This window comes from Neomonachus schauinslandi, chromosome 1 (assembly GCF_002201575.2).
Source record: "Neomonachus schauinslandi chromosome 1, ASM220157v2, whole genome shotgun sequence".
Lineage (NCBI taxonomy): Eukaryota > Metazoa > Chordata > Mammalia > Carnivora > Phocidae > Neomonachus > Neomonachus schauinslandi.
In genome coordinates this window covers 205,950,461-205,974,628 of record NC_058403.1, presented here as the reverse complement: position 1 = coordinate 205,974,628, position 24,168 = coordinate 205,950,461, and the positions used below count along the sequence as shown (strand labels likewise).

General features: G+C 56.5%; 3 protein-coding genes across 6 annotated transcripts; 2 read left to right on the top strand and 1 right to left on the bottom strand.

Annotated features, from left to right (window-relative positions):
* Positions 1-4,797: 4,797 nt before the first annotated feature.
* TRIR (telomerase RNA component interacting RNase) lies at positions 4,798-8,451 on the bottom strand. 3 transcript variants are annotated; one of them, XM_021705156.1, is made up of 3 exons: positions 8,025-8,432; positions 5,539-5,616; positions 4,798-5,226 (listed from the first exon to the last, which is right to left on the bottom strand). In XM_021705156.1, the coding sequence occupies exons 1-3, from the start codon at positions 8,382-8,384 to the stop codon at positions 5,119-5,121; spliced, it is 546 nt and encodes a 181-aa protein (XP_021560831.1). In that variant the 5' UTR covers positions 8,385-8,432; the 3' UTR covers positions 4,798-5,118. The 3 variants fall into 3 exon arrangements, with proteins under 3 accessions (XP_021560831.1, XP_044773844.1, XP_021560833.1); XM_044917909.1 differs by lacking the exon at positions 5,539-5,616 and having other exon boundaries at positions 8,025-8,442; XM_021705158.1 differs by lacking the exon at positions 4,798-5,226 and having other exon boundaries at positions 5,540-5,616; positions 8,048-8,451.
* Positions 8,452-9,263: 812 nt separating this feature from the next.
* On the top strand, positions 9,264-15,709 carry GET3 (guided entry of tail-anchored proteins factor 3, ATPase). 2 transcript variants are annotated; one of them, XM_021705074.1, is made up of 7 exons: positions 9,264-10,092; positions 10,999-11,081; positions 13,520-13,668; positions 13,753-13,903; positions 14,561-14,668; positions 14,758-14,955; positions 15,364-15,709. In XM_021705074.1, exons 1-7 carry the CDS (start codon positions 9,981-9,983, stop codon positions 15,493-15,495), a joined length of 933 nt encoding a protein of 310 aa, XP_021560749.1. In that variant the 5' UTR covers positions 9,264-9,980; the 3' UTR covers positions 15,496-15,709. The 2 variants fall into 2 exon arrangements, with proteins under 2 accessions (XP_021560749.1, XP_021560748.1); XM_021705073.1 differs by having other exon boundaries at positions 9,300-10,092; positions 10,934-11,081.
* Positions 15,710-19,429: 3,720 nt separating this feature from the next.
* Positions 19,430-23,139, top strand: BEST2 (bestrophin 2). The gene is made up of 9 exons (XM_021705386.1): positions 19,430-19,581; positions 19,693-19,787; positions 20,476-20,709; positions 20,801-20,955; positions 21,366-21,443; positions 21,621-21,773; positions 21,860-21,940; positions 22,097-22,251; positions 22,716-23,139. Exons 1-9 carry the CDS (start codon positions 19,430-19,432, stop codon positions 23,137-23,139), a joined length of 1,527 nt encoding a protein of 508 aa, XP_021561061.1.
* The last annotated feature ends 1,029 nt before the right edge of the window (positions 23,140-24,168 follow it).

Below are 24,168 nucleotides of genomic sequence, written 5' to 3'. Positions count from 1 at the left end.
AAAAAAAAAAAAAAACGCGGCCGTGGATGAACCGCGGCGGCTTCCGTACGCCGTTCAAATTGGCCCAGCCGAGCCAATCGGAAGGCACAGCTGTAACACGTGGAACGGCACCGGGGAGACCGAGGCCCCGCCGAGGCCGGGTCACGTGACCGAAGTGTAGGTGGCTCGCCTGGCCTCTCTGGCCGTTCGGTCTTCCCAGCGTCTCGTTTTCTCAGCGTCTGTCACGCAGGCCTGACAGCAGCTCTTTGCTGGGAGCTGAGTTTGGTGGCGCGTGGGGACTTTTGGTATGTGGTGGACCCGTGAACCTCTCGGCCCCAGCCAGTTGTGCCTTTCACCCCCTTCTCTATGAATAAAACTGGGCCTCCCCCCGCCACACGCATCCAGAAGGTGCCTGAGAAGAGCACAATAGGTGTCCTCAAGGAAAGATCGGAGGGAACTGAGCCTGGCGTGAATTTTAGACCCCAGAGACAAAGGAAGGACTAAGCCAGACAAAGGGGGTGCCTAAGATAGGCTGCGTTCCTGCAGAAGCCTCTGCCACATTTTGTGTTATTTTCCAGTACTGTTTGATACTTTTTACAAGGATATGAGAAAAACCCACAAGGATATAAAATTCTAAACGAAATGAATAAACGCTGAAGCGAATGGCCTAATCTCTTTCCCTACCTGGAGCTGAATGAGGTGAAACAACCCAGGAAATTTAGGCAAGGGCAGGGTCATGATGAAAGACATCTTCATAATCCTTGCGCCATCTTTGGATAAAGTAGGGCACCTCTTTTAAGAGTGGAGCAGCAGACGAGGGAGAAGCTGGAGACCCTGGGGCCTCGGTTTCCCCCCTCTTGGCCAGGCTGATAAACAGATGGGCAACCTCCTGCCACTTAGGAGTCTTAAGTTTCCTCACTAGTCAAATGCGTATAAAAATAGTTTGCTGGGTTAGAGATCATCAAGTTAAGCATTACCAGGCCGACGGCAAATCGTTCTTTAAAAAACTTGTTTTTTACCGGGAGAGGCTCAAGGCCGTCCTGCCACTGTATTCAGCCACGCCCTAAGCCAATATTTACTGAATTTAATCAACTAGGCCTCTAATCCCCAAGGACAACCCAGCCCTGTCTTGAGGGACTTTTTGGCTCCAGGAGTGGTAGGTTAATTTTTGCTCCAGCCTGGAGGAAGGGGACAGGTTTCTCAGCCGACTTCCCGTTAGCAAAGTCAGTCCCCCACCGTTCATTCATGAAAAACAGGTACCTAAGACCTCTCCTGACAGCCAGCACTGGGGCCTTCCAGACTTGAAAAGGGTCGGCTAGTGCTTAACGCCACTCCGAGACTCCCTAAAGGAGCAATCGGGTTTTCCTCCTTTGCGGGACCGAAACCCGGCTGCAGTGACACGTGCAGAAAGCTGCCGTCTGCGCATGCGCAATGGCCTTCCCTCGCATACACTGAGGCGCGAGAACTACAAATCCCGTCTCACCGCGCGCCCGCGTAGCCGCGCTTAAGGATTCTGGCTGTGACTCAAAACCCGGTGGTCAGGAGACCCCCACCCCCACCCCGGAGGTGGGCGTTGAGCGGAAGGAAGAGTGATATTGAGGGACTGGGACTGGAAGTTTCGGGAGGTGTGCTAACAGTAGGAGTTTTCTGCTCAGGGTTGGGAGTTGCCCCAGATAAGGATCAGATGGGAAGAGAGCTGGAGATGCGCGAGAGAATTTAATGCTCACTCTCTCCTATTAATATGTCAAGTTTCCAGTGATCCCAAGCAAGCCTCAGGGGAGAGGAGAGTCAGGCAGAATAAAGTGACCCCTGCTGTTTTTGTGGTCCACGGTATTGGCCCTCGTGTGATCGATCACGGAAGTCTTTCTTCCTACCCCCAGCTAGTGGATTTGAGTTCTGAATCCAGGCTTTTCCCCCATTTCTTTCACTTTTTCTTTTTTTTTTAAAGTAGGCTCCATGCCCAGTGTGAGGCTTGAACTCAGGGTCCTAAGATCAACCGACTGAGACAGCCAGGCACTTCATATCCCTATTTCTTAAGCACCTACTTTACTCCCTGTCAGGCATTTTCCAAATGTAGTTTTCACAACAGCCCTGTACACAGCAAACTTACTCCCAACTAGAAGCACTCAGTGCAAAAAAGAAATTCAAGGAGCTGGTGCCCAACCGTGAATCTGAGATGGAAGACAAAGTCCTCTCCGTTTACAACAGTCTCCCTATCTGAGCATCTCTTCACAGGGCACCTGTGTTTAATTAAAGGTCACCATTTCTCAAACACGTCCCCCAACCCAAGCCAATTGCTTCACCCAGAGAAACAATGACAGCTGTTTTAAATAATGTCAGGGTTAACACTGACTTAAATATTGCCCTTACTTTAGAACTTGACTGTGGAGATGCCTCCGTATTCTACCCCTATTATTTATTTGAGAAGGAGGGAGAGAGAGCGCGCGCACGCGCACACAGAGGACGAGGGAGAGGGAGAAGCAGAAGCAGACTCTCTACTGAGCAGAGAGCCCAATGCGGGGCTCCATCCCAGGACCCTGGGATCATGACCTGAGCTGAAGACAGACACAACCAAATGAGCCACCCAGCCGTCCTTACCCGTTTTAGACACGAAGAACTTGAAACACAGAAAGGCTAAGTGACTTACCCAAGATCACACAACTAACAGGCACCAGAATGGTTCGAAGCCATGGCTGTGTGACTCACCAAACCCTGAATTTGATTCTCCTCCCCTTTCAGACTTTCCCCAGGTCAAGACTGGCGAATGCAGTGAAGGGGGATGCTGGGACTCCATCAACTCCTCCTGCCTCCTGACACTCCAGAAAAGAGGCTGAGCTGCTGCAGGGGCGACCTACTTCTCCCACTTGTGTTTCTTTTTAAAGATCCAGCGGCTCCTGGTGCCTTTGAGGAAGGAGGTAAGGGTGGCATCATTGGCTGCTTATGTCCCCTCCCCCAACACTACATCCCCAAGGCTAAAGTTACACCTGGGCCAGCTCACCATCCCCAAAGTGGGAGGGAGAGACCTTTGAGCCAATGTGGAAAATAAGTCAGACAAGCCTCAGTGTGTTAGCCAGAAATGAGAGGGGCAGTTGGGTTCCAAAGCCTGCTTGTGCTTTTCTCTTTTGAAAAGCCAAGCCAGCTTTCAGCTCAGGGTCTTTGTACTTCCCGTTTCTTTGGCCTTAAACACCTCCAAGGATCATCTTTACTGCTTTCAGAACTTTGGACAAACGTTACCTTCTCAGGGAGGCCATCTCTGACAAACTTAAAATTGCCATCTCTCCCACTGATCTTGGTTCCCCTTTCATATTTTTCCCCCCATAGAATGTATAACCGTCTGATGTGTTCTGTATTCTATTTCGTTTCCTGTTTGTTTCCTCAACTAGAATGTTAGTCCCACCAGAACAAGTTTTGCCTGTTTTGGTGCTCAGTATTTGGAATGCCCACCCAATTCCCCACAGGCTGGATCTGGCAGTCTGAGGCCAGTTGGATACTATACTACCTCAGCCCTCCTCCCTCTTCCTACACAGGTCCCAGGCACCAGGTGACCACCATGATCCTCCCGATGGAGGGGGATGGGAGTCTGAATCTGGGACAGGCAGGGGTGCCGAGCTGCTTGGCATTCCTGCATGGGAAGGCCTGGGAGGTGGGCCCATGCCTGGGGGACCCAGATGCTGCTCCAGGTCTAGCAGGTTTGAGAAGGGAGGTTTGGGAGGCAAGGGCCTCTTAAGACATTTGTGGGCTCAGTGCGGAACAGGCAGCCAGGCAGTTTCCAGAAGGCCCAGAAGTACAAGGAGCACTAAAGGGGCACTAGGGAAGTCAGGCTTCCTTTAGGACACCCTGTCCCAACATGTCAATAATCATGTTCTGCAAGGTGGTGTTTGTGCTAATTGTGCTCCTTCTGATCATATATACATAAGGGTGGGGTCAACCCAGCCTCACTGGAGGGGCTGCAAGTAGCTGGCAGGACAAAGCAGCCCCACAGGAATCCAGATCCCGGCCCTCCTCACCTCGACTGCCAACACTCCACCACCCCCCCTCCCCCAATCATGGCCCAGCCTCATCTCCAGGTTCTGCCCCAGGAGCCAGAGGGGACCTGTTAAGATAGTTAACACATAACCTATTGCTCCTTAACTCATACTGCCCCCCCCACCCCAGGACCAAGGCTTCCTCTCACCAAGAATGAGGTCCCAAATCCTGACCCTAGCATACAAAGCTGTGTATTTAATCCACACACCGTCCCCACTCTTCAGGTCCAGTCATGTGGGCCACCTCGAAGCTCCCCACAAAGGCCCCATGTTCTCCCACCTGTTTTTACACTGGCTGTTCCCTCCACCTGCTTCCTCACCTCCCTAAGGACACAGACCAGATGTCAAGAGAAATAGACACCTTCCCCCTGTACTTTTTCCCAATCACCTCCCAAAATGGCTTCCCCTTTTTGTCTGTTTCTTTCCAGAAGGGCAGGGAGTGTCCATGGTCTGTTCTGCTCACTGTTAGGGCCCCGAGGCCCAGGACAGCAGAGGCACACAGCAGGCTCTCATCAAGTGTCAGCTGAATGAACAAACTGACAGCTCCGGCCCAGCCTAATGGGGCTGTGATGGGACACTGAACATGAGCAGCAACACTGGGGCTCTGTCAGGGGCAGGGGGAAGTGGGTCCTGAGGAGAGTCCAGGCCAACAGGAGGGGATGCACCCCTGTCCTCCCCACACCCCCAAATAACTCCCTCACCATGCCAGACCCAGGACCAGGTGTAGGACCAGGCAATGGGGGGAGGGGAGTGCTCAGGGTGGAGAACAAAGAAGGCAAACCAAGCACACCGCTCCGGCACTAAGTCAAGTTCTTTACTTCCCAGAAGTGATGGCTAAGAGGGGGTGGGGGTGGGGGGAGGAAGACAGAAGGAGCCAGAGAGAGCAAGGAGGTGGGAGGAGAGGGGACAGTAAACCACTGTTCTATAAGTCTCAGAAGGCAAGTGCTCAAGGTAAAAAAGAGTCCTGGAGAATCGTCCGCGGCTGCGGGAAGCATCTCGATTTCCTTCTGTGTAGAAGTCCTTGGGGGGGTAAAGGCTGCCGCCGCTGCCGCTGCATTAAATAGTTATGTACATCGCAGAGAGTCCCAGGCCGTAGGCAGGCGGGGGAAGGGGGTCATTTCACCAGGGGCCGAGTTTTATCATCATCACCACACTGATGGGCTTTGTACTTTTTCACCTCTGCCATGTACTTGGCCCATGCGTCACCTTTACTTGTTAATACCTGTTGGGGGGGGCACACAGGGGTTGCAAGGGGATACCAAGGAGGCCAGGAACTGGGGTCAGGACTGTCCTGAGACAGCTGACACCTCCCCCCCACACACACCCACCCCGTGTCACCCTTAGGGTCGTGGGTTTGAAGTAAAGATGTGCAGACTCAATTTATCTGGGGAAACTGTTGAAAGCCCTCCTCCCCCACCCAGCCCCCGCATCCAAGGCCCCAGGGGCTGGACAGAAGGGAAAGGGCTCAGCAGCCAGGCACTGAGGCTGGAAAGGAAAGGCACCGCGGGTGGGCCCCCTCACCCAGCCTGCTCACCTCATCCTCCGTCTTCTGCTTCTTGGCTACTATTCCCGTCTTGAGGGCTAGTTTGTTTCCGCCTCTGCGCTTGCCCACCTGGGTGAAGGGACAGAAGACTGCAACGGTTACAGGAGCCGGGCCCGGCCTTGGTGGCGCTGAGGCCCACTACACCTTCCTAGCCCGGCCCGGTGGCCCGTCCCGACGCCGCGCCCAGCTCCACCAGCCGGCCGACCTGCGCAGCAATCAGAGAGGAGCACACGCGACTCTTAGCGTCTGCCCTGGGCCCATGATGCCCTGGCAGTCGTGGGCCCCTGGGCTGCCCTCCCCAAAAGCAAGAAGAACCCCCACATCAGTGGGGACCGGCTGTCCTCACCCTCCCCTAGCAGGGACCACACCGGCAGCAACAGCTCCCTTTACTGAGCACTCACTGTATGCTAAGCTCTGTGCCAAGTACTTTGGATGTATCATCCTTCACTTTCACGGCTGCTCCAAGAGGAAGGTTACAACCATCCCCATTTTATAGATGAGGGTACACCTTTGAGAAAGAAGAGGGCCTACCCTTGGTTGGCAGCAAGCAATGGAACTGGATTCAGGGTCAGATGGGTCCACGTCACAGAGCAGCATCCTCACCCGACAAAGGACACTGTGTCCCCTGCACCTAACCTGGCCTCTTTAAGGTGCCCCTCGATGAAGAAATGAAAAAGGCAGTGACAACTACTGCTACTCCTGCTCACAAAGGGTCACTCGGCCTCCACCTCTGGTTCTTACACCAAGCCAGGAACCTAGAATCCTGACACTCTCCCTTCCTCCAAAAGAAGTCTCACTCTAGACCTCATCCTGGTCCTCCACCTTCTCCCACTGAGGACTTTCTGTGTCCACGGGCAGCAACAGGCTTTACAGACATCCTCCCATCTCTATCCCTCAGCCAGCATTAAGTAACCCGTGCTGCTGGGACTACCCCCACTCACTTTTAACAAATGAAGAAAATGAGGCTTGGAGAGGTTAAATCACTTGCCCGAAATCACACTGTTGGAGTTAAGACTTGACCTCCAGTCTGTTACTCTCAAGTCAACACTTTCCTCCACAGCACAGGGACTTGATCTCTGAACAAATTAATACCTGGACTGTGAATTAGCTACTTCTTTTTCTTTTTCTTTTTTTTCTTCTTTCTTTCTTTCTTGGTTATTAAAGAAACTTTTAAGTATGTCTTTTTTTTTTTTTTTTTTTTTAAATAGGCTGTACACCCAACGTGGGTCTTGAACTCTAGACCCTGAGATCAAGAGTTGCGTGTTCTACCGACTGAGCCAGCCAGGGGCCTCCAGGGACTTGATCTCAATACCAGAAACAAAGCAAGCTCAGAGTTGACCATCAATATAGTTGCCATTTATTTAGCCTAGAGTTTCTTGACCTCACACTAGTGACTTTTTTTTTTTTTTTTTTTAAAGATTTTATTTATTTATTTGAGACAGAGAGAATGAGAGAGAAACAGCACATGAGAGGGGGGAGGGTCAGAGGGAGAAGCAGACTCCCCGCCGAGCAAGGAGCCCGATGCGGGACTCGATCCCGGGACTCCAGGATCATGACCTGAGCCGAAGGCAGCCGCCCAACCAACTGAGCCACCCAGGCGCCCCACTAGTGACATTTTGAGCTGGATCATTTTTGCGGGGTGGGGGGAGCTATCCTGTGCATTGTAGGACGTTGAGCAGCATCTCTGGTCTTTACTCAAGAGATGTCAGCAGCACCCCTCCCCCAATTCTGACAAACAAAAATTTCTTCAGACTGCCAAACTGAGGGGGCTTGCGGGGAGGGGGTGGGGAGATTGTTCATTCCCAACTAAAAACCACTGGTGGTTTAGCCCTTCGTTTAAGACAAACCCTGTACTAACCTCCGGGATGGCCTCACAGAACCCTCATCACATCACACGATGCGATGGTAACCATTTTTGCAAATGGGAAAATTGAGGGTAGGCCAGCCCAGACACTCCAGGAAAACGATCTTGTCATGTTCAACACGGCACATCCAGCACCCAGCACAATGCTCAGCATAAGGTATGGTGCTCAATAAATGGACACCGGACAAACGAGACTCAGGGAAAACAGAACAAATTTCCTAAGGTCACACAGTTAAGCACTGAGTCTCTAATCCACACAGCTCAGATTCTAGATTTGAATTTGCCCCTCTTCCCCATAGTGGGAGATGGTCCCAGTATCCAAGTTTAAGTACCACTCAAATAGGAATCCCGGTATCCTGATGTCCCCATCCCCGGAGCGCTGTTTCGAATGCAATTGCCTGGCTACCGGTCCCCGCGGGCGGTCTCCGGGGGTCCCCACCCCCGCCCCCAAACCTCTCGTCGAGAATCCAGGTTCCGGATCCTCAGCGGGCGACCGGACGGCCCCCTCATCGGGGCCGGAGGGTGGCCCTGGATCCCGATTCCCTTTCTCGGGCCCCGATTCCCTCTGCCAAGGCAGGCCCCGGCGCCCGCCCCCACCCCCGCGGCTCCTTACGAAGCTGAGCGTGGGGCCCGGGCCGCCCTTCCTCTTCAGATCCCCAGGGCCCGCGGCGGCGGCGGCGGCGGCGGCGGCAGGCTGGTCGGGTCGCGGCGGGCCCGGGGGCGGCTCCTCCTGCCGCTGCCGCTGCTCCTCCTCCATCTTCCGCTTGAACAGCTCCAGGAAGCTGCCGTCGTTGGCGAACAAGTTCACACCGCCCGACACCGGGCTAGAACCCGCGCCCGACGCTTCCTCGTCCCCGCTCTCGGGCGACGTCCCGGGCCCCGACTCAGCCCATCGGCTCCCGACACTGCCGCCGCCCGCGGGGCCCGGCGCCTCCCGGCCCGGAGGCTCCGCCCGTCTCCCTCGGGCAGCCATTTTGTCGCCAGGTGCCGCGCAAAGGACTCCGGGAAGGCGGCTCCGGCCCGGCGCTTGGCGCCCGACTTGCCCCGTCCCGGGCAATGCATGCCGGGAAGAGCGGTCTGGCCCTCAAGCGTCCGCAGTAGGGGCGGAGTATAAGGGGCGGGGCGAATAAGGGGTAAGACCTGACGCCACGGGCCCGCCCAGCCAGCCACGCGGATTTTTATAATCCCTCTAGATTTGGGCGGTTTCCCCGGGACTGGAACCATTGTCTGGGACTGCGGCTGTAGCTGGCTCTCCGGAGTGAGGTTCCCACTTGAAACTGGGGGCATATTACCTTTCCGGGGCTAGGATCCCCTTCTGGCACCAGGGATAATCTCTGAGGGAAAGGACCCCGTCTGAGACTGTGTGTGTTCAACTGACACCTCGAAACCGAGGTCCCCCCCCAAAAAAGAAACCGAGGTCCCGAACTCGGTCCAGAGGGCAGATATCTAGCCTAAACACACACACACACACACACACACCCTCCCGACTAGAAATGGGGATATCTCTGGTTTGGTTGGGTACTGTCTCTGGGATGGAGCTCTCATTTGGGAATGGGAATACAGCTCGCTCCGTGGAGTTGGGGTCCCCACTGAGAATAAGGGTGTTATGGGCTGGAGTACTCAAATGAAGTCGCGGGTATTTTTAGGCTATAGTCTATCTAAGGTTAAGAGTGTTCGCCAAAGGCCTGGCACTCATCTTGTATTCCTGCCCAGGACAGAGATTCAAACAGGGAATTCGCTAGAGTCTCCCCTCGAACAGGGAGCAAATTGCAAGAAGGTTTCCGGGAATAGAGTCCCTTCTATGACGAGGAGCACAGTTGTAGGTGTGGTCCCTGCCCTGGCCTGCCCAGCATGGGGCTCAGGGCGCACTGGACGAAGATCGGCGGACCTTGCCCACTACCGGACTTGTTCTCCCTCTAATCCACTTGCAGTCCAGGGACCTGTCTTCAGCCAACTAATCGGTTCGTCTCTGATTGGTTTGCGTCAAGAGCCAGGTGGCTCACAGCCAATTGGATAGCAGAGGAGACGGACCTGAGGCGATGTTGGGACCCATTTTGGAGAATAAGGACAAATGATCGACAAGAAGTTGAACCTATGGAGTCAGGCCAGGGCGGACCTCGGATCTAACTTCATGGAAAGGGCATGGACTTGGTGTTTGGCTGGTTGCTAAGGAGAGGTTGGCGGCTACGGGGAGGTGAGAATGATTGGTGAAAGTGAGAAAAAATGTAGCCAATGAAAGGAGAGCTGAGAGACTTGGGAACCAATCAGAGAAGGGGAGTAGTCAAAAGTACCAATATGTTAATTCGGCAGGGGGAGTCTTTGAAAAAACTTGGACAAGAGGGCGACTAAGTGAACCCTGGAAGCGAAAGACATTGGAAATATAGTTTCTATTATCTCCTAAAAATCAGGCCATGAGGAAATTAATTCAGGCTCCTAGACTTGATGGGTATGTGCTAGGCAATTTCCCCTGTAGGTTCTTTTCGTGGTGCGCTCCGCTTGATCACGTGAGCCGGTTCCAAGATGGCGGCAGGGGTGGCCGGGTGGGGGGTTGAGGCAGAGGAGTTCGAGGATGCGCCTGATGTGGAGCCGCTGGAGCCCACGCTTAGCAACATCATCGAGCAGCGCAGCCTTAAGTGGATCTTCGTCGGGGGCAAGGGTGGCGTTGGCAAGACCACCTGCAGGTAAGGAAGCTGCGGCGGGGGCCGGGAAGACGGGTGGGATGTACCACTCAGCGAAGGGGAGGTTCGGGACTGGCTCTTCCACCCCAAGCCGAGAAAGGGGGCTGGGCCGGGGTCTTCCGGATCGTACTCCCAGAAGTGACCTGGGGCAAATGGAAGATATTGCCTGAATGCAGGCCTGGAACCCTCTGTTTTGGACCGCCCCCGTTGGGGTTCAAGGGTAGAACCACATTGAACCCAGCGCACGGGACGCAGGAGAGCACTTAGGTGTCCCAATCTACTGGACGGTACCAGAGTGAGCTCGGAGTAGTGGGAGGGGCAAGCTATCCTAGTCTGGTGAACCTTGCCATTCTCTGGCCACATGGGGGTAGAGGTGGTAGGCGGGAGGGGAGGCACGTGATTAGACCATACCAGTCGGCTGGGAGGAGGGGGAGGGGTCCCTGGGGCAAATTACCCTGAACAAGTGGACTGAACCATCCTGAATTTAGCGGGCGATGCAAGGGACCCCTTAGCTTAGCGTTTAGGGAGGGGGCACAGGGTCAAGCTAGGCTGGCTGGACAGCTGGACCGTGCCACTCTGTGCCAACAAAGAAGCAGCAGGCATCAGGCCAGACCGGCCCGGACAGCTGAACCTTACCACTGTAGTCACCCAGAGGGGTCAGTAGGTGAAGTCTGAGAAGGTCCCTATACAGGGATTAAGTCTTGATTCCACAGTTACCCATATTCTGTCTCAAGGCCCCTGTTAATCCAGGTCCCCTGCTCCTGGGCCCTATATAACCCCTTGCAGACCTAGGTAGCAGAGCCTGACCCCTCACTCCCTGCCTTTTGACCTTTCCCTTGCCCAGCTGCAGCCTAGCGGTCCAGCTGTCCAAGGGGCGGGAGAGTGTTCTGATCATCTCCACCGACCCAGCCCACAACATCTCCGATGCATTTGACCAGAAGTTCTCCAAGGTGCCCACCAAGGTCAAAGGCTATGACAACCTCTTCGCCATGGTGAGTGGAGGTGGGCTCAGCTCCCCACTCTGGCAAAGGCCGTTCAGGCCCTCTCTGTGAACACCCACCATCAGCTACCATGCCCTGCCTATTCTGCATCATCCCTCAGCGTACCCACAGGAGAACGAATGAGGAATGTTTGTGGAGCAGAAAGGAGGCCAGAGTGACCAGAGTTTAGCAAACAAGGGGAGGAAGGAGATGTCATAGGTCAATCACAGCTACGTGGTATAGGATCTTACAGGCCCCTGGGAGCAGTTATGTTTGATTCCAAGTTTAATAGGAAGCTGTTCATTTTAAGCAGGGCAGTGTCATGGCCAAATTCATTTTTCAAAAAGTTCCCTATGACTGCCATGCGGAGAAACTCGGGTGGGGGCAGAATGTTGGGAGAAGTGGTCACATTTGGAATGTGTTTTGGAATTAAAGCAACACAAATGTTTGGTTGTAATGGGCAAGGGGAAGAAGTGAACTAAGTACGTCTCTTAGTTGGCTCCCTCGACAGCCGGGATGGGGGCGACTAGGAGAGAAGCAGGTTTCGAAGGGACAAACAAGGAATTCCATTTTGGTCCCGGTGAATCCAGGGTGCCCACTGGGCATCCAAGTGGAGATGCCAGGACAGTGGCTTAGTTATGTGAGATATGTGAGCTTGGAAGAGGTTGGGGTTGGTTTGGGAGTCATTGTCTCAAGGATGGTATTTAAAGCTGCGCAAGTGGAGGAGAATGAGAGAACGGAGAAGCCCAGAAACAAACTGAGGTCACATCAACATTTAGGGTCCAGCTGGGGGAGGGGTACGGGGACCAGTGAAGGAGGCCAAGAAGGAGCCACGGGTGAAGTGGGAGGAAGCCAGGCATCGTGCGCTCCTGAGCCCCAGGACAGAGGGACTCAGTGGGAAGAAATAGTGGGCTTCAGCAGGCACATCAGATCTAGAGAGACCACTCTGGGAATGGGGGATGGGGGCAAAAGCCTGCACAGAGTGGGTGAGCTGAGGAGTGGGGACAGTGATCGCCATCATGGTGGCTGAGAAATAGGGCCATTGCTGGAGGGAGCTGAGGGTGGGTGGTGTTAAGGAGGCTTTTTGGGGGGGGGGCGGGGGGAGAAAGGAGATGCCAGAGTATGTTTGTTTGCTGATGTAAACGCTCCAACAGGGAGGGACAAGTGATGCTGTGGGAGGGAGCAAGGATGCTGGCAGAGGACGGTCCTCAGGCAGGTAGGTGGGTGCGAGTTCCATTCAGCTCACAGACCCAGGACATGGAAGCAGGGCAGGGAGGGGCAGGGGGGTGGGGTGGGCATGGGGACATTTCCTGGGAGGAGATGAGGGTGTTGGCAGCCAGTGGCTTCTTTTTCTAATCGGGCACAGCACTGGTCTCAGCAGAGAACAAGGGGTGAATGGGATGGATGGGGTTTGAGGAGAAAGAAGAAACTCCCGAGGGTGTGTCTGGCTTGAGTGCCTGTTGGAGAGTTGTGTTCAGGAATGGGGAGCAACGTGGGAATTATTCATCAAGTGCGTTCCCCAACTGTTCACCTCGGTGCAGCCATACCAGAGAGCTGGGAATAACCAGAGTGGGGATGTTGCCAGCCACTGGGAAAAGGGAGTGTCTGCAGAGGCACCCTATGGAGCCCAGGCTGGATAAGGGTGCCAGCCACGAGGGACACTGACAGTGAACAATGGGGCAGGGGTATGGGGACAAGATGGCCCAAAGAGGTAGGAGGCAAGGAGGCCCAGGTCAGAGAGTGAGGTGTGGGAGCTTAGAGGTGGCCCAGTTACTGGCAATAACCCATCAAGGGTGTGACTGTCAGGGGTGATGGGTGGGCATGCTCCCTGCAGGGAAATGACCTCTGAGGCCAGCGAGTTGGGGGCTTCACCATGGGACCTGTGAAGTCACCAAGAGGTGACATGGGAGGAGGATGGAGAGAGAGGCACTGAGTCCAGAGCAGACCAGACAGCCCGGGGACAATCATCCCTTCGTGGATTCTACATACATGTTGAGGACCCACTGTGGGCTTCGCAGTGCTGACAGCTGATAAAGGTGATGAACGTGCTGAGTAAACCATGTGAGCTGGGGCTCGGGGTTAAGGAGAAATGAAGGCAGGGCAGGGGGAGCTGGGGCGACATTGTTAGATGGGATGGTCAGGGAGGGCTCCTGTTAGAGAAATGATCTGGACGAGGTTGGGGCCCCATTTGGGAAACGGCCAATGCAAGGGCCCAGCCATGGGCTCTGACTTCCCTCTGGGGCACTGATCACAGTTTACAATTTTCCATCTGCTTGTGAAATGGTTTGACCACTTGTGTGACCACATGAGACCTGAAGTGCCTCAGGGGTATCCCCAGCCATGAACTGATGAAGTTGGTATTCGGGGCCCTTCATGCGCTCTTTCGCCTGGTGCCTGGGTGGGAAGGTCCGGCGGCAGCAGCACCTGAGTCTTGACCCCTTGGCCCTCAGGAAATTGACCCCAGCCTTGGCGTGGCCGAATTGCCTGACGAGTTCTTCGAGGAGGACAACATGCTCAGCATGGGCAAGAAGATGATGCAGGAGGCCATGAGTGCCTTCCCCGGCATTGACGAGGCCATGAGCTATGCAGAGGTCATGAGGTCAGGCCCTGCCAGCAGGGGAGGGTGCTTTGTAAGGCTGGGGTGGAAGGGGGCAAACAGGCCTGATCCTCCTCTCCCCCGCAGGCTGGTGAAGGGCATGAACTTCTCGGTGGTGGTGTTTGACACGGCGCCCACAGGCCACACACTGAGGCTGCTCAACTTCCCCACCATCGTGGAGCGGGGCCTAGGCCGCCTCATGCAGATCAAGAACCAGATCAGCCCCTTCATCTCCCAGGCAGGCAGGGCCCCAGGGCGTCCGGGCACCCCCTGTGTCAGAGTGTGCAGACACGCACTGACAAAGGCCTTCCTCACACACGCCCTCTCAGTCCGTGGTTCCCCACCGGATGGGATGGATCTCCACCATGGGGGTGGGGGGTGCTGTCCGCCTACTCCATAGGACTCGTGTCTTGCCCCCACCCACGGAGTGCTCCAGACAGAGCTTGAAAACACGTATTCCGGAGCCAGGCGGCCTGGGCTCAAATGCTTTACAGTCTGGTGTGACACGACTCTGGGACCTCAAGCAAGTCACTTCACTTCTCGGGGTCTCACCTTCCTTGTCTGTCAGATGGAGGCCATACGGGTGTCCCATGGGTGGTTCTTAGCATGACAACATGACAAGCCCACTGCCCCCACATTTAGGCACACCACCACCGCCACCCTCTCCCTGGTGGTGTGTGGTCAGTACAACAGCTGTTGGAGGTAAGGTCTACATGTGGGGAAACTGAGGCTCCAGGAAGTCAAGCCCCCTGGCCACAATCCCCCAGAAATGGCCGAGCTGGCTTGACCCCTGTGGTCTGCTTGAGGACCTTTAACCCCAGGAGGTGTCAGTCCCCAGCCCGGGTGCTGTAAGGCACCCCAGGTAAGCTGTGAGCCTCCCACGTCCTCCCCACAGATGTGCAACATGCTGGGCCTAGGGGACATGAACGCAGACCAACTGGCGTCCAAGTTGGAGGAGACGCTGCCTGTCATCCGCTCCGTCAGCGAACAGTTCAAGGACCCTGTGAGTCATGGTACGGGTGGGTGGTGAGAGGCTTGGGATGGGGACAGGGCCAGAACTTGCCCCTCGCTGTCCTCTCTCACGCCTTGCAGGAGCAGACAACGTTCATCTGCGTGTGCATTGCTGAGTTCCTGTCCCTGTATGAGACGGAGCGGCTGATTCAAGAGCTAGCCAAATGCAAGATTGATACCCACAACATCATCGTCAACCAGCTCGTCTTCCCTGACCCTGAGAAGCCCTGCAAGATGTGTGAGGCCCGCCACAAGATTCAGGCCAAGTACCTGGACCAGGTGTGCATGCCCAACTGCCTGCCCAGCCCTCACACCTTTGATCCTGGAAGTTGGGGCCTGGCCCAGCCCAACCAAGGCCCCACGGATCAGTTACTGTATTCTCTGACCTTTTACTCCATCCTATCTTCTAATCCTCTGCCCCAACCTCCTGCTCCTAACCCTAATTCTGGGTCTTGAAGACAGTAGCTGGCCTGGCCTGGGTACCTCTGACCCCAGGGAGGGGGAGGTCCAGCCCAGTGATCTCTGACCTCACTGGTCTCACTCCCACCTATCAGCATATGAAGCCCCTGCCCCACATTCTCCCCTGATCCTGGGAGATCCCCAACCTGACCCTTCCCATTGACCCACATTCTGTCCCTGCCCTGCAACCCCCTGACTGCCACCATCTGCCCTGTGCCCTGGCCACAGATGGAGGACCTGTACGAAGACTTCCACATTGTGAAGCTGCCGCTGCTGCCCCACGAGGTGCGGGGGGCGGACAAGGTCAACACCTTCTCTGCCCTCCTCTTGGAGCCCTACAAGCCCCCCAGTGCCCAGTAGCACTGCTGCCAGCCCCAGTTGCTACCATTTCACACCCCCCCTCCACCCCCCCGGGGGGGCAGAGTTTGCACAAAGTCCCCCCCCCATAGTATAGGGGGAGCCACTTGGGGGGCAGGGGGCGGGGAGGAGGTCTGTTCCCCCTGGTGGGGCTGAGGGGGCTGTAGCTGCCCCCCACCTCTCCCTGCCTCTCGCCCCTCAATAAAATGATCTTAAACCACCATGGATGTTGATGTAGAGGAGTTAGGGGTCAGCACCTTTATGTACAGTTGCACAGGTTGTACACTGCACAAAGATGGCACATCTAGAGGGACCAAGTCACACCAGAGATCTAATAGAGATGTATGTTTATTATGGTAATTTTGGAAGGAGGGTATCTTCAGTAAGGGGGTGTGCTTTTCTAACTCTGGTAGCGGTGTCCCTGCTGGGGCTATAAAACCTGTAGTAGAAGGGGAGCATCTGCCCACTTCCTTTGAGGTTCAGAGCGTGGGAACTGGGAGGCCCCTTGGCCATCCCTAGGCTGGTGGGGAACGGATTAGGCCGGCAGCGGGCCCAGCGCTGCCTGCTGTTTGGTTTGGGAATTAGTGGGCGCCCTGGGCAGAGGTTGGGCCTGCCAGACTGAGGATTAACAGTCTCCACCCCCCAATTCCTGTTCCCATGGGATGGCATCAGCCCTTCCCAGCATAGGGCTGCAACAGGGGGGCTAATTAGGAGGCAGGATGGCAGAGGACTCAGGTCAGGTGGGCCCCTGAAGTCCTGTCTGCCTCCAGAGCGGCCTCACTGAGTGATAGGCAGCATGCTTCCTGCAGTTTGAGCTCCACTCCCTTTATCCCTAAAATGGAAACATAAAGTGTGGTCGTTCAGAATCATGGGAAAATTCACCGGACCCTGGACGGGTTTAGCACACCAGCTTGGAAGGCACTTAGTGGCCTCCCATATCCCTTCACTCCTCCCTCTGCCACTGCCTGGACAGCCAGTGTCATCCCCACTTGAGAGACCCAAGACCGGGGCAGTGACGTTGAGCATTTGCGATTTCCAAGCCAGTGCTGGCTCGAGGGGACAGAATGAGGATGCCTGAGGACATGCATGAGTCAAGAAGTGGTGTTCAGGCTGCACACGGGTGTGACAGGGTGTGCGTGTAAGGGGAACCCAGCCCCAAGCCTAGACGTGCCACCCCCCACTATTCCACTGGATGTGGACAGGTTGGGGTGGCCCTTGTAAACAAACACAGTGGTGCAACCTGTGACAGACCCCAGGTTCCGAGCCAAACTGCCTGGGTTCACAAACCAGCTGTGCCACAAGCCGTGTGTCATCCGAGCCTCAGTTTCCCTACCTGGATAGCAGGAATAACAGAAGCACCCATTTCTTAGGTCTGCTTGTAAGGACTCAATGAGATGAAATAAGCAGAGCCTTTACAACAGCCCCAGTCACGTAGCCGCCAAGGAGGGTTTGTTACTCTTCACTGTAACAATTATTAAGCATGTGAACTAGCTCGGGCAACCTGCCCCGGGGCCGGCGGGGGGCCAGCACTCAGAGGTGTGTGGGGACACATGTGAGTTGGGGGCGGGTGGCTGAGCACAGGGTAGGGGCGAGCTGTAGTGCATGTACGGACGTGTCCTAGGAAGTGGGGGCCTCTGCTCAGGAACCGAGAGCATCCCCTTGAAGCCCGTGCCCTCCCCCAGGCCCTGAAGCTAGCCGCGCCACTCCCTCTCCCCCTTTTATGGGCTGTCCGGCAGCTGGACAGCGGAGATTTGGGTCTGAGGGTGGCCAGCCCAGGCCAGTTCCTAATTACCCGGGGCAGGGCAGACATCTGCCAGGCCGGGAACACAGTGTCCTGGCTGGCAGGGCTGCAAGGCGGGGCTGCAATGGGCCTCCTAGTGCGAACGGTGAACACAAGGGTGCCCCTCTTAGGGTTGGAACTCTGAGCCTCTGCACCTTCCACACTGGGTTATGAGTCTGATGTTGGGGATGAGGGGGCTATTTGTGTCAGGCTGGGGGTGCCCCCTTTGTAGGTGTGTCTGTGAAGGGGGAGCATCTGTCTACATCCATGCCAAATTTGGGGACAAGGTGTGTCCCCAAGCTTGTGTGTTCATGGCAATACTGAGAGTGAGACCTGAGATGTGTGTATGGTTGAGGGAGCACTGGGGAGAGAGTGTCTTATGTATTGATGTGTAAATGCGGGTGAATTTTATGGGGGGGTATGGACATGAGCCCATCTAGTTAGAAGGCTCTATGGGACTGTAGGGGAGGGGTCTCTTTTGTATGAGTGTGTTTAGGGCCCTGCTCTGACCCCAGGACCATGTGCCACTGTTTTGAGGGCAGGTGTGCATGCATCTGGTGTGTGACCACAGGTCAGCCTTTGTGCAGGAGAAATCAGGAATAAATGCATGGTCCCTCGTGTGTGACAGTGTGCGGTTGTCTGTGTGAAGGCATTCTGGGGTCTGTGCTTAGCGGTTGTGTGATGTTGCATGTGTCTTTGTTACATGGTGCCATCTTGAGGGAAGGCAGGGTCCCAGGTCCCTGCCCATGTGCTCCTGAGTGGCTGGAGTACCATATGGATGGATACCTGAGAGCTGAGAGCCTGGTGGGTTAGGGTCCATCTGCCTATATTGAATGTTGGGGGTGGGTAGAGCTACACGTGTCTTCTGTGACTTTTTAAGTCTGTGACAGTGTATACTGCGCTCTGGGTTACCGTGGTTGTGGGAGGCTGTGTTAAAAGAAGTTAAATTTGTGTCTGGGTCTATGGTGTGTGTTTCTTTGTGCATCCTTGTGACGGTGTGGAGTGACACAGCCTCACTGAACAGTGTGTGTGTGTCTCTGGAACTGGGACGGAGACAGTCACTGCCCCCTCCCCCAGCTTAGGTCCAAGATCCCTTGGACCTGCCAGTGACTAACTGGGAGAGAGACAGGGAGGAGCAAGGGAGGACAGGGTGGATTGCTCCCCCTGCCCCAGGTAACAAACTGGCAAGACTTCTCCAAACAAACTTCTGAGGCTGCAGCCAAGGTGGGGGCGGGCCAGGGAGGGGCTGCCCACGCCCACTCCCCAGCCCCCTCCCCCCGGGGTCTGGCCTCAGCCCCACCTAAAGCTGAATTCACCCGCCCATTCTGTCCCTGGCCCCGTTTGTCTCTGCACCCTCCACCAGGTGAGAAGGGCCCAGGCCTGGGGGAACAGAGGATCCTGAGGACAGATGGGTCCTCAGGCAGGAATCCATCAAACTCCTCAGGGTGGGTAGCTGAGGGCTCTGAAGGCTGGAGGGGATTGGACAGATGAAAGGTCAAGGTGGGTCCAGGAGAAGGGGGAAGGGGCAGAGCTAGGGCCATTAAGTGGGGAGGTGGGTAGGCTTGGGGAACTGTGTAGGGGAGAGACCAGCCAGGGGAGAGGGCCTGGGGGAACTGGAAGCTTGGGGATTGGGCTTCCAAGGGCTTCAAAGAAGGGAGTGCAGGGGTGGAGGATGGGCTGAGAATGGGAGCTGTAGGAGTGGGGTGGAGGACGGGCAGAGATGGGACCTGAAGAAGGGGATCGAGGCTGGGGAAGAGCTGGAGTCCTAAGACTAGAAACTGAGGCGCTGGGGACTCAGGGAGTGGGGAAGGCTGTAGATGGGAGCCCAGGTAAGGAGGGCTACTGGGGCTGATTGGTGGACCCAAGGGTCTTGGGGATGGAGGATGGAGGGAGAGGGCCAGGGAAGGTAGACTTATGGAGCTGGGACCAGGAGTCCTGGGAAGAGGGAGGCCTGCGAGAGGGGGCTTGGGAAGGACTGGGGGCTAGGGCGGGACTGAGCGGGCCTGGGAGGAGACCGGAACCTGGGCTGGGGACGCCAAGCTGAGTCGGCCCGCACCTCTCCGCCCCTGCCCGCAGCCCGGGGGACCCTTTCCTCCGCCCACAGGCTGGGGTCCGGTTCAGCCCCTTCTCCTTCGGCTCAGCCAGCCCGGCGCTGCGATGACCGTCACCTACACAGCCCGCGTGGCCAATGCGCGCTTCGGCGGCTTCTCGCAGCTGCTGTTGCTGTGGCGCGGGAGCATCTACAAACTTCTGTGGCGCGAGTTGGTCTGTTTCCTGGGGCTCTACATGGCTCTGAGTGCCGCCTATCGGTGAGGCGGCCCTGGGGTGGGGGACGCGGGGGGGGGGGGGGACTAGGGAAGGGACCTTGGGTGTGTCCAGGAGGGAGGCTCTCCTGTGACCCCCTGCCCCCTCCCTCGCAGCTTCGTGCTGACCGAAGGGCAGAAGCGCTACTTCGAGAAGCTCGTCATTTACTGTGACCAGTATGCCAGTCTCATCCCGGTCTCTTTCGTGCTGGGTGCGTTCGCTCCTTAGTTCTCCATTCCCCTAATACTAAGAAACCCATTTCCAGGCCTTTTGGAGACCCCATTCCTCAGAAGACCCCCCTCAAATCCAACCCCAAGAGACCCTTATTTCTACATCCTTCATGCCAGGTGTGGCCCCAATTTCCAGAGACCTTGGATGTCACCTGGTTACAGTAAGCCATGAGAGCTCCATGTCACCCATAGGCTTAATCCCTGGTCATCTCAGGGTCTCCCACCTGTGTCTGCATGAGACTACTAGTGGCTCCCCACATGTCCTGGGTCCCAGGGACCCCTCCAGTGACCCCCTAAGACTCCATCCTCTCAAGTCCCGCCCGGAGGACATTTCTCTGACAAGTCAGTGACTTCATGTGACCCCAGCCTCCTGTTTCAGGTCCCCACGCTCCCAACCGAGTGATTCCTTGTGGCCAGGGTGACAACCTGCCTATGTGCCCCGAACATAGGCCCTGTGTCTCCACCTCCATACTGACATCCCAATCCCACATCCCAGGTGACAATCAGATAGCCAGGGTGACCCCCAAATTCTCAGCCCAGGTGGCCCCGCGAGGTGGGTGGGTGATAAGCCTCCCCTGGTGTCTCTGATGCAGAGCCTGTATCATCCCTCTTGCCACGACCTGGCCCTAGTATCCCCACTTAGCCCCCCTATTCCCGGCTGTCCCGCAGGTTTCTATGTGACGCTGGTGGTGCACCGCTGGTGGAACCAGTACCTATGCATGCCGCTGCCGGACGCGCTCATGTGCGTGGTGGCAGGCACGGTGCACGGACGCGACGAGCGGGGCCGCCTCTACCGGCGTACGCTCATGCGCTACGCCGGGCTCTCGGCTGTGCTTATCCTGCGCTCAGTCAGCACCGCGGTCTTCAAGCGCTTCCCCACCATAGACCACGTAGTGGAGGCGGGTGAGGCTCCTGCCTGAAGCGGGGCGGGGGGCGGGGCTGAGAACGGGGGGGCGGGGCGAGTAACCCCCTCCCCCACACCTCGCCCCTCCAGGATTTATGACCCGCGAGGAGCGTAAGAAGTTTGAGAACCTGAACTCGTCCTACAACAAGTACTGGGTGCCCTGCGTCTGGTTCTCCAACCTGGCTGCGCAGGCCCGGCGTGAGGGCCGCATCCGCGACAACAGCGCCCTTAAACTGCTGCTCGAGGTGGGCCGGCCAGGAGGTCATTCATACAAAATTCCAGAGAAATGACACCTCCCCGGAATTGTGTCAGATGGCGGCCTGCCACGCGCCTCCCCCGAGGCAGATTCCCAACACCCTTACCAAGCAGCCCCCAGGTGCACACTTATCTCTAGGGGGCCGACTCCCCGGCGCATAGTGCCCCCTACCCCAGATGTACACTCACCACTAAATACTCTCCCTGGAGACCCAGAAGCACACGCCCACATCCCACCAGGTAACCACTCACCTCCATCCCAAGTACCCACACCTAATCCCCATGTGTGCACTCGCAATTCAGGCCTTCTCTTAACAAAACCAAAAGACAACCGACAGAATGGGAGAAGATATTTGCAAATGGCAATTCAGGCCTTCTCATGACGTGTATCTGCACCCAGGAGCTGACCGTGTTTCGGGGCAAGTGCGGAATGCTCTTTCACTACGACTGGATCAGCGTACCCCTTGTCTATACCCAGGTAACCCTGCCGTGCCTCTGTTTAAATCCGGCATCGGACGCTCTGACGCACTGGTCTCAAGGGAAGACTGAGGGCCAGCTGAGACCCCATATCCGTGATGCCCCATCCTAGTCGTGGTCTCTCCAAGACCTCCTGAGGCCGGGAGAACCCTGACCTGGTGACCCACCCTGCCCCCAGGTGGTCACCATCGCTGTGTACAGCTACTTCCTGGCCTGCCTCATCGGTCGCCAGTTCCTGGACCCAGCTCAGGGCTACGAAGGCCACAACCTGGACCTGTGCGTGCCCATCTTCACCCTGCTGCAGTTCTTCTTCTATGCGGGCTGGCTCAAGGTGGGTGGGGCTCAGCGGTAGGGACTCTCGGGGTCGGATAGGCACGGGTTCTCAGGGCTCTACCTAACTATCCCCTCCCCCTTCAGGTAGCCGAGCAGCTCATTAATCCCTTCGGAGAGGACGACGATGACTTTGAAACCAACTTTCTGATCGACCGCAACTTCCAGGTGAGACTCGGGTGAGACCATCCCGGGCTCCCAAACCAGCCTTGGCCCCACCCCTCGAAGACTTGCCTGGGCCTGGACCCTGAACCATCATCCTTCTTTCTTTGGTCACCATACGCCTAGCCCATCCTGAGGGGTCCACCCCGTGCACGCCCGCAGGTGTCAATGCTGGCCGTGGACGAGATGTATGACGACCTGGCCATGCTGGAGAAGGATCTGTACTGGGACGCAACCGAGGCTCGCGCCCCCTACACCGCAGCCACCGCGTTCCTGCGGCAGCAGCCCTCCTTCCAGGGCTCCACCTTCGATATCACGTGAGCCAGCGGGATGGGTGGGGCCTCCCGCTTCTGGCCCTGCGGGGGATGATCCGATTGGAGGGGCTCTGGGCTACCAGGACAGGGCCAATTTGGAGACTCAGGGCTAAGACCTAAAGTCTGTGAGGACTAGAATGGGGGTAGGGGGCAGGGATCCGGGTCAAGGTCTGGGACCCGGCCACTAACTGGGGGCCGACCCAAGGGCTAAGGCCGATGAGGATTGGACGCGCGGCCAGAGGCAGCGCCAGAGATGCTGCAGTCCCGACTGAGGCTTGAAGAGCTAAATTTGAGCTTAGCCGAAGCCAGAGGATAAAAGCAGGCTCTCAGGAGAAGGACCGAGGTCTTTGGGGATAAGTGAGACAAAGGGATGGATGGAACCAGGAGAAGCAGCGTGTCTCGGTCCCCGCTCTGTCAGTCAAGGAGAGGAGCGAGGTCGCAACGCTGACCCACTGTGCGTCCGACAGGCTGGCCAAAGAGGACATGCAGTTCCAGCGGCTGGACGGCGTGGACGGGCCGCTGGGCGAGGCGCACGGCGACTTTTTGCAGCGCCTCCTGCCGGTAGGCGCAGGCATGGGCGCGGGAGGCCTGCTGGGCCGGCGCCTGTCCTTAATGCGCCGCAAGAACAGCTGCGTGTCTGAGACGTCCACAGCCGCCAGCTGCACGTGCGCAGGCGCCCCCGACGGCGCGGCCCCGGAGTGCGGTTGCGGGGACCCGCTGCTCGACTCCGGCCTGCGGGAGCCAGAGCCGGAGCTCCCCGCCGGCCCCGAGCTGCCCGTCCCGGGGCCCGCCGCTGAGCCCTTCACCACTGTGCCTATGCCCGCGCCCCGGGGCCCGGCTCCACCCTGGCTGCCCAGCCCCATTGGCGAGGAGGAGGAGAGTCTAGCCTGAGGCCCTCAGGCCCAGGATCCCCCAAGGACAGGGACACAAACCCCGACAGGGCACGCAGGCAGCAGTCCGGGTCTGCATAAGCCGCGTGTGGACTCCACCTGTCCGATTTTGACCCGTTCCCGCCTCCTGCGCGCCGGCCTTCACGTCTGGCACTGGGGCTTGGAGCGCCTCCTGTGGGCCAGGCACTGGGCTAAGGGTGAAGGATTCTTCCAGCTTCTTTGAACAGGCGGTCCTTCCCACCAGCTCTACTTCCCTCCCTCCACTGTCTGAAAGGCCCCCATTAGTGTGCCCTGCCTTCATTCTTTCCTTAAAGTGGAGACGTGAGTGCCTACCTCATTGAGTTATGGGGATGAAATAACGGTTTTAGAATGTTGATTACATAATAGGTGCTCAATAAAATGTTAGTGGTTTTTACTCAAACATTATTAGCCCGACTCTTCCTGCCAGGAATTACGCTAAATAAGATTTGAGAATTCCTCCAGATTCTTTGATCGCACCTTGCCTCCTTCTTCCCAAACTCTGCCCTCTGAAATGACCCCATGTGTCCATGGCTTTACTCATTCATTAGTGTACCAGCCAGTCCCCAGACCACAGCCTCCTCCTGTCAGTCTTGTTTTATGATTCTGCCAGCGACTTCTCTGCCCCAATTCACTGCCTTCTCCAATACTCCCTCGGAGCTCCCAGTCATAATTCAATCATATGGTGAATTTAGAAGTCCAGCCAGGATCCCTCTCCAGATTCTAGACTGGGAGAGCCACCTGCCTCCTCGAGCTCTTCATGTGGCACCTTGAACAGAGCATTCCCCCCAAACCAGCTCCCTATTGGCTCCCCAACCTGCCCCAACCTATCTGTTGGCTTTGTCCTTCCGGGTGATAGGCCCAAATCTGGGAGTCCTCTCCAACTCTTTCTCTTACCCCCTCCATGTCAACCTAGCAGCAAATCCTATCAGCTCAGTCTTCAAATTATATCCAGAATCCAACCATTTCCCATTCCTCTAGGGCCCACATCTTAGAGCCACCGATGTCACCC